The sequence below is a fragment of the Toxotes jaculatrix genome, chromosome 1, assembly GCF_017976425.1.
Source record: "Toxotes jaculatrix isolate fToxJac2 chromosome 1, fToxJac2.pri, whole genome shotgun sequence".
NCBI lineage: Eukaryota > Metazoa > Chordata > Actinopteri > Toxotidae > Toxotes > Toxotes jaculatrix.
Genome location: NC_054394.1, coordinates 9,219,347 through 9,228,016, shown reverse-complemented (window position 1 = coordinate 9,228,016; position 8,670 = coordinate 9,219,347). Strand labels below are relative to the sequence as shown.

Sequence of the window (8,670 nt, the reverse complement as noted above, 5' to 3'; positions counted from 1 at the left end):
TGCCCATACAGGTGATAAAAGGTGAAATATTTCAAAGATTAAACATGAATCATCAATTAGCAATTAAAAAACAGATACACATAAAGTATTTGAATTAGGCTACAGCTTAGCTTTTCGTGAGTCAGTTCATTGTTAACATGACAGGTTGGCCACAGGTAGTTAATAGTGAAAGTTAATTACCAGTAGTCCTTCTTCACAGGATATCAGGAAACACACAAGTGGAATCAATGTAATAACCAAAATAACCGTACTCCATTTAAACTTCACAGTTCCGAGGCTCTTCTGTTTTGTTTGCTGGTTCGTTCACTTTTTAAATGTCCCAAGTACTTTTCCTTAGTAAAGTACACTTTCCGTTTCACGTGACGGAAGCGCCGGCAAATCAACTACGAGGTCGTTTGTCCTGTAGACCAATGAGAATTCGCACTGATACACTGAAACGCCCCTCATTAGGTTAGATTGAACTCCGGTTTCTGTGTCTGTCAAATTACTTAGCTAGCCAACGTTAGCTATTTAGCTGGGATGACACCCAATGGAATGGCGAGTATCTGAGAGCTGTTTCTCTGGAAATTATACCGGGACATACGTAACACCTCTGTTAAAGGGTTATTTACAGAACTCTAGCAAATACGGTGAGTCACACCACTAAGCTTGCTAACGTGCAAAGGTTAAAATTAAAGGCATAGTCGAGTTGTTAGCAACATCTAAGGTAGCTTCTAGCTTGATATCTCTAGCTAATGCTAGAGATATAAAGTAAGTCAAGTAAACAGGTGAGACAGCGTCAATGTGTGAACATTAACAATAACTAGTCTTCTACCTCGAGACAGAATTCGATCATATTTCCGACTGTCAGCTGATATTACCTCAGTCTTCACTACCTCACGTTGGCCCATATCGTTTGCTAACTTAGCACTATAACCCCAGGCTGCGGCTAGCGACACGATAACTCGATATCCTACCAGAAATGCAACAACACTAGGAGCTAATTTTACTGAAATTAAATCACAAGTCTCCATTACCACCTTGCGACAGCCCTTTATAGCTACACAACAGAGTTTTTGAATGTGGACAACAACATCACGGCTAACCTTAGCATACTTCACTAAGCAGCAATGTTAGCATGAAGCTAAGCTATCCCAAACAGTCCCTCATTTTAGATAATTCCGGAGCTAACTAGCTGGTAGTTAGCACTTAAGGTCAGGCGTGTTTTAATAACAACCATGTAGATGCAACGATGAATGGTTATTGTGTTACCTAGATGACATTAGAGCAACATTACGTACCTGATTGTGTGTATGTTTACAAGTTGTTTGTGATGGGTGTTCTGTGTGAAACTGTCACTAGTTTCATGTGTTTTCTTTCTGTCATAGCAGCGGATGGCCCGGACAGCACTTGTCGTGGCACCTACATAAAAAAAGAGGAAAACCATTCTGAACCTCTGAATGAGTAATGAACTTAAACCCTTTCTGGAGCATGTCTGCCAATACAAGTCGTAAGGTAAAGTGAAATACTTTGGTTTACAAGGTGGTGGCTGCAACAGAACTGTAACCATTAGACTGTGGGAAAGCATATGATTTCAAACTTAATTGTAAACAGGGTCTTTAGTGGCTTAAAGTTTGCATTAGATGATTCTGCACAAATACATGTAAACGTGTGGAAGCCTTTCTCAGAAATTTAACTCACCTGGCAGTTGTGTATGCTTTATGGTGCTGTACATGAGATCCGTCTCAAAGTTTTTACAGTTAAGCAAAGGTGCTGAACACGTAGATGACATACCTTAGACATTTAGCTTCATTTTGAAAAAGATGACCATTTGTGCCCATCATTTTTTAATTATGTGCCAAAGTTAAACACAAGTTGTGTGGTTGGGGTTGGGATCATATTTGTGATGACTTTATTGGCAGAAGGAATAATGCTTTTTATGGGTCTTATAGGATCATATGTAATGTTTATATGTTTGCTGAAAAACATTTTTAAAATGGCTGCATTCTTCAAATCAAGTATATGGCTGAAAACTGTGAACTTTTATAATTATTAGTGAACATTACTTGTGTCAGTGGTTTAAAACAGGTCGTAATAGATTTAGTTTCGGCTTACAAAGGGGAGGGGCAAGGTACATTTTAGCATGCTGGTGTAACCCTGGTGAGGTAGGGATGAGGCAAACAATGTACTTTGAACATGGGTGTTAGTTTAATTTTCTCCTGCCTTGTCAGAGCAACATTCCAAAACCATTCTGTGGTCAAGTCTGTCTTCAGTGACTGTGCAGACTGAGTCTGTTGTATTAATGCATAATTTGCAGGAAACATTCCTGTCATACTTGAAGTAGTCATCATCAGTGATCATTGTGGCTTCCTGATGCATTCCTGGCATCAAGCTGCCGTGTGATCGATTTGTACAGTGACACTGTACAACTACTCTTATCATTCTCAGCAGCATCGGAAAGATACAATGATAGCTGGACTTTAGCGCATGCTCTTGTCTAGACGCTGCTTCCTGATGGCAGAATGGCTGCAAACCAGATGGACAGTGTAACATGATCACTACCCTGGGCAATAGCTCTACTCTCGAGTGTGCATAGTGACTCATAAACAGTAGCTTTCTCTAATATGGCTATCAAGGTCATCCTTCTATCCACTTTTTCACATGGCTAGAGATTTTTACAGATGAAGTGTTGAGAGTCCTGTTATATTTCTCATACAAAACAGCAGAGACCTGACAGCGAGGATCAGAGTGGGCACGGGGAGCAGAGAGGGAGCCCAGCCCGGCTGCCCTTTGGTAAAAAGCAGCTTCCACCTATTCCGAAGAATGCTGCCCCCATCACCAAGCCTCCGTCATCGGGCACTCCAGCCCAGTCAGCCAATGGCACACATGCTTCCTATGGCCCCTTTTACCTGGAGTACTCTCTGCTGGCTGAGTTGTAAGTATTGATCCAGTTTGAGGATCAGAAGTTCATTTGGTTTGTTTTTATTCACTTGGCATTTGTCATGATGTGTCCTGTGTTCATGCTTAATGTTATTTTTAAAATGTTGGCAGCATTTTCCTGTAAAACCAAAGGGCATGCTTAGATAGTGCTTACACTAACCCTTTGGTTTCATTTACCTAAGAATAAATAATGTTGCATAAATGTTTTCCTCCCTCTTTTACTGATCTAACATATTGCCATGTGACCTGCAGCACACTAGTGATTAAGCAGAAACTCCCTGGAATTTATGTCCAACCATCCTACAAGTCAGCACTAAGTAAGAACCCTCTTTTTGAAGCTCATGCATTTAATGTTTCATATTTACATCAATCAAATGCCAATTTAAATTCGAAGAACTGTTTTATCTATAATTTGAGGTTGAACTCTGTGCTCTCACCAATCTCATTTATATATATTTACACTGCTCAGTGTTTATCATGAGTCTTATTTGTGTTCTTAAAAGTAAAGGTTCTGTTTGTGTTCCTGTGTTTAGTGTGGTTTGGGGTCATATTCATCAGACATGGCTTGTACCAGGATGGAGTCTTCAAATTCACTGTGTATATCCCTGATAACTATCCAGATGGAGAGTGTCCTGTGAGTAGTGTAATTCTGACAGTAATGATTTTTTTTGACTGTTTACACAACATGAAAACTAGAGTGAATATTTGGTAGAAGAAAAAAGGATAATTATCAAAGGAAAATCATGCATATCTTAAAACATTATAGCTGGATTTTAACATATGAAAGTCCTCAGTTTTGTAATTGTAATTTGAACTTTGATAAAGGAGACTATGCTTTGTGTTATGGAACAGTTACAATGTATTGTTGGGGAAAATTTCAATCATTTCTTCTTTGTGCTTCATTTCAGAAATTAGTATTTGACATCCCAGTCTTCCATCCTCTTGTTGACCCCGTGTCTGGAGAGCTTGATGTCAGAAGAGCTTTCACCAAATGGAGGCATGTTCTTTGCTTTTATGCTTGTGTAATTTACTCTACCATTTTCTTCAAAGTATTTGCAGTAGCAAAAAATGCAAACTTCAGTGAAAACTAAATTATTAACTTTGTGTGCCCTGAGCAAGTCCTACCTGGCTGTGCTTCCCCTTGGACTGTTGGACTCAGTAGGACATTCATTACAAAGTTAATTTTGAATCAAAGTTCGAGACTGATTTCCAGAACAATAAAAAGAAAACATATTCAGTATGGTGTTTAAATCAGATTATCTTGGATTATGAACCTAATCTCAAGAACAATAATGTGATGGCAGGGTGTTCACTTTTAGTAGTGGTCAGGTAACACACCATGTTCCTTGTAAAAATATTAAATAACATTGCCAAACCTGTATGTTGTGTTCTTGTAGACGAAATCACAACCACATCTGGCAAGTCCTGATGTACGCACGTACAGTTTTCTACAAAATCAATACCACAGAACCACTCAACCCAGAGGCTGCTGTGCTGTAAGTGTCTTATCATCCTTTCAGCTGTTTTTATTCTAATGTAAGAGGTGACATATCTGTTGTGTGCTGTGCAAAGAATGATTTGGCAAACACTTTTTAAAATGTTCTTTTTTTTCTTTCTGAATAATTTGAAAAACTTTCATCAACAAGCCTGACAAATTCCATTTAATTGTACAGACCAGTAGTTTATTTTTTTTCTCCATCCATCCCTACATACTTCTATATATTTTTAAGTGTAAATAGAATTAAAAATGCAAATCTACACCTAAGAACTGTGTTTTTTATCAGCTGATGTGGCTGAGTGCAAAGTAGAATGAAATTTTCTTCTGGCTAAACAGCTGTATGGCACTGGGAAGTATTGTTACAAATATCCAACATTTATCATGTAATGTTGAAGCAAGTTTTCATTTAGATCGGAATAATTTCATGAAATATGACCACACAATACACCACTAAAGTTTTAAGTGACATTTTAAGTGTCCATGAGTGAGCATATGCAATAATGGGACCCTAGAACTGGCCCTAGTAATTTAAATTCAGCCATTATTAATGTTGCCAATTATTGCTACAAGTCAGTGTTAGTCAAGAAAGCAGTGAAAAAGGCCTATTCTTAATTCATTATGCAGGTGTACATGGTTTTAATAAAGGAGAGAAAAAGTCCATGGAAACACAACAGTTTATTTGGTCATTGATTTGCCATTGAAAACATCACATTTTTTCCCCCTTTCAGATATGAAAAGGATGTGCAGTTGTTCAAAAGCAAAGTGGTGGATAGTGTGAAACTATGCAACAGTCATCTTTTCGACCAGCCCAAGATAGATGATCCTTACGCAATAAGGTTGGTAAACTGTTACTATATTTAACAACCCTCACCACCGTGCCACTACATGAAAAGAACACCTTGTGATTCTGTGTGCGTGTGCATATATGTATATGCGTGTGATGAAACGCTGAAGAGTAAAAAGTTGATGATTTCTAGGACACTCACTTTGCCACTTTTATCCACTGGTTACAGTTTTTCTCCATGGAACCCAGCTGTCCATGAGGAAGCAAAAGAGCGGATGTTCACGTACAAAGTACGTGAGTTTGCCGCCTCAAACTGTACATGAGCAGGAGAGTGCTGTCTGCTGCTGTTAACCTCAGATTAAAACCGAAAGGGTTTGGTTAAGCTACAGTGTGAGCTAAGAGCACCTTGTTTGGTTGAGCTGTTCCTGCTATGTAACTGCTATGTAACTTCTAATTTGCCTTGTTGCCCTAGAGACGGCCTGAGGATCACCACAAGGGAACGCAGGTGTCAGGTCTGTCTTGGGTTAAGCCTGGATCGACACAGCCCTTCAGCAAAGACGACAGTCCTCCCCAGAGTTGAACCTGCACTGTCGCAGCAGTGGCCACTAGAGGGAGGCACAAGTATCGGATGCCATGCCAGCTGCTTGCCTCAGCTGTTTATGTGAAGTGGATCCTTGAAACAGTTGGGAGAACTTTTTATTAAACCTCCACGTTATTGCTCGGCTTTAAAAGCTTTGTAGGCACCTCCTCAAACAGCTTTAGAATAAGGAAACAAAGTTTGTATCATATGTAAATCGACGATGACAAATGGATGTCTCAACAACATCACTTAGGCTGCGATGCAATCAAAGAGCTTTCTCATTTAGATTTTCGGATCCATGCACATGTTGGGCTAGGTGGTAACATACTGTCCCAAAAGGAGCTGAAAAGTATGAGCAAAGCAATTTGCCTTCATACAGTAAGTACAGTGGACTATATGATCTGTACCACTTGTTGAAACTGGCTCAGGACTGTTTATTTGTCAGACTTGGAATGTTGTCAGTCACAGTTGTGTGAGTGAAACATCCTAATTACCACTCCCAGTACCCACTTAGGTTAACATGATATGTTTTATATTTCTTATTGGACAATGATTTCTTTTTAATTCTATGGTCTGTCCTCTATTGTCTTACATAGTTCCTAATATATATATATATGTTAAGCAGAGCAGGCAAGTGTGGTTTTAAATGAGACGCTAAAGTTCATGTATTTTATTTTGTCCTATTTTAAATCATTTTGGATGTTTTATATATCTTTGGTTATTTGGCTATTAAAGGTTTGATGTGTAAATACTGGATGCTGTGCTAAGGTTTGACTTTAAGAGACATGTCTGCATCAGTCTAAGTGAGTATTTTGGTTTTTCTTTCTTTCCAAATGTTACTTAAGCACCCTTACAGATCCATACTTTCTGCAGGATTCCTACATAAGTCTAAAAAAAATCATATGGAATTTGTTAAGGTTTAGTTATTAACTAGTTTCTGGACAGCACAAAACAGATTTAAATCCAGCTATAAGAATACCCCTTTTTCTTCTGTGCCAGACCAAAGTCACCTTATATGCGATGTCTTCGCCAGTAACGGACTCTGGATTAATTGATAGTAATAGTGCCCATCCACTTTCAATATTACTAAAGAGGTGGAAGAAATGTGACATTTTTAAAAATGTGTGGGATTCCCACTTGTAAAGGACTCTATTAGAATAGCAGATATGGTGCTGAAACCCGTTACATCTATTTATAGCTGCTGTGAAAGGCAGGGGCGTTACAAAATCTCAGTGTACTTCACACACTGCCACTCGGGCTGTCAGCATCTTCAAACACGAGTTTTAATGTGTTCTGTATGGAACCATTCCTGCTCCAGTTTGTGAAAGACATTGCTGCATAGATGACATGAGATTTAAATGCTTTTCTCTGAAATCAATAAAATGATAAAAAGTCAATTTAGACTTTGTATTTTCATTTTTGTACTTGAGTTTGCCATAAATGATTTTTACTGGTTTGAAACACCAGTACAGAGCACAGATATTTCACATCTGTTTCTGAATATCTTTTTCATGATTTTTCACCAAGTGTCCCCGGATCAAATGCTGACTCTGGGCAGTTTACTCAAATCTGCTTTGATTACTATGAAGTTAGGCCTACATTAGTATAGGCTCAATATAGTAATAAAGTGTCAGTCTTAGATAATCTACATAATCACAAATGATATTCACCTAGATTCCACATTATCCTCCACAGCTGTCAGAAGGAAGGAGACTACATCTGAATCATTCCCTGATTTTCTGTTATTAATTGGTTGGAAAATGGAGTTTAGGCACAGACCCTGAAGATCTCCTGCAATATAAGTAGGGTCAATGACAAAATTAGGATACATTAGTTTTATCATACATGTGTCCCACAGGAGATTAAAAATGTCATGAATTTTATAAAGTCTGAGGACAACAGTTGTGATGTTGCTCAGTCAGCCACCAGAGGTCGGCATGTACCCACAGTGGAGAGCAGCACTCCCACTCCTGTCATGTTTGCACTGTGCAGAGACTCTGCTCCATGTGCGAAAGTAAAACCTCTCCGGATTGGCTCTGGCCTGAACGCGGCCATCTTATGCACTCTGTCAACATGGGGACTTTACAAATGACTACATGATTTAACCGGCAGCCCTCTGGGACCGACTGGGGACGGCACCGTACCGAAAGTGCTAATACTGCGGAAAGCGCGGTTTAAATTCACACTGAGAGGACACACTGTGGCAAATTGTCAGTGGTCCAATCACAGAGGAGGTCACTAATATGCAAATGCGGTGTTATCACAGTCACGTCAGCACCAGCGGTAGAGCCGCTGTGCCGTGGTCGCCAGCAGGAGTACAACTAACAACACAGACACAACTTCGCCGTTAACACTCTCTCAACATTGACGCTCGGAGTTGCGCTTTAAGGTTCGTTTCAGGTAAGAAACAACACGTCCTTTGACGCTTCTTGAGAAATGTTTTAGACTCGAGGGGTTCCGTTTCATTCAGGCTCGGAGCTGTCAAATTTCTGACAGTCAGTCAGCGAGGCTCGCCTCAGCTGTCTGATGACACACCGTCTTGCTGAGTGTGTATCTTCCCGGTAGAAATTAGACCCATCCTGCCAAACTTGTCTGTACTAGTTTTGCGTATTTGGCATTTAAAACAACAAACGCCACCGTACTTTCTCACAGTTTGCCGGGTAAATGGAAACGTGCGTGGTTCCAAAGTAGTCCTCCGTGGTTCTCGGCCATGGTGGTCCTGAACTGACAGCGACGAGCCGGGCGCAGTCAGCACGGTACTTGAAATGTGGACGCGGTAACTGTTAGCAGTGCCCAGTACCCGAGCAGCTCTCGCATGAAATGAAAACGAAAGTCGGTCGATGATAATAAACAGGTCGCATTTTCACGGACACCGTCACTGTCGCCCTC

At 39.9% G+C, this 8,670-nt stretch overlaps 2 protein-coding genes across 5 annotated transcripts in view; both read left to right on the top strand.

Annotated features, from left to right (window-relative positions):
* The first annotated feature begins 472 nt into the window (after nucleotides 1-472).
* Nucleotides 473-6,535, top strand: LOC121184509 (akt interacting protein). Of its 3 annotated transcripts, none has more exons than XM_041042237.1 (10): nucleotides 473-629; nucleotides 1,371-1,494; nucleotides 2,706-2,914; nucleotides 3,172-3,236; nucleotides 3,453-3,553; nucleotides 3,828-3,916; nucleotides 4,317-4,415; nucleotides 5,146-5,253; nucleotides 5,431-5,491; nucleotides 5,674-6,535. In XM_041042237.1, exons 2-10 carry the CDS (start codon nucleotides 1,447-1,449, stop codon nucleotides 5,779-5,781), a joined length of 888 nt encoding a protein of 295 aa, XP_040898171.1. In that variant the 5' UTR covers nucleotides 473-629; nucleotides 1,371-1,446; the 3' UTR covers nucleotides 5,782-6,535. The 3 variants fall into 3 exon arrangements, with proteins under 3 accessions (XP_040898171.1, XP_040898154.1, XP_040898162.1); XM_041042220.1 differs by having other exon boundaries at nucleotides 2,703-2,914; XM_041042228.1 differs by having other exon boundaries at nucleotides 474-629; nucleotides 1,368-1,494; nucleotides 2,703-2,914.
* A 1,544-nt stretch (nucleotides 6,536-8,079) lies between these two features.
* The window catches only part of chd9 (chromodomain helicase DNA binding protein 9), a 68,656-nt gene continuing 68,065 nt past the window's right edge, over nucleotides 8,080-8,670 (top strand). Inside the window, exon 1 of one of the 2 annotated variants that reach the window (XM_041035751.1) lies at nucleotides 8,080-8,181. The gene's annotated coding sequence lies outside the window, so the exon portion shown is untranslated. The remainder of the gene's footprint in view (nucleotides 8,182-8,670) is intronic. The other variant, XM_041035759.1, reaches the window with a different exon arrangement.

Excerpts from the sequence above, each read along its gene's own strand:
- LOC121184509 (XM_041042220.1), top strand. The coding sequence starts at position 1,447 with ATGAACTTAAACCCTTTCTGGAGCATGTCTGCCAATACAAGTCGTAAG. Across the intron at positions 3,917-4,316 it reads AGAGCTTTCACCAAATGGAG|ACGAAATCACAACCACATCT; the intron begins GCATGTTCTTTG and ends GTGTTCTTGTAG. Across the intron at positions 4,416-5,145 it reads AACCCAGAGGCTGCTGTGCT|ATATGAAAAGGATGTGCAGT; the intron begins GTAAGTGTCTTA and ends TCCCCCTTTCAG.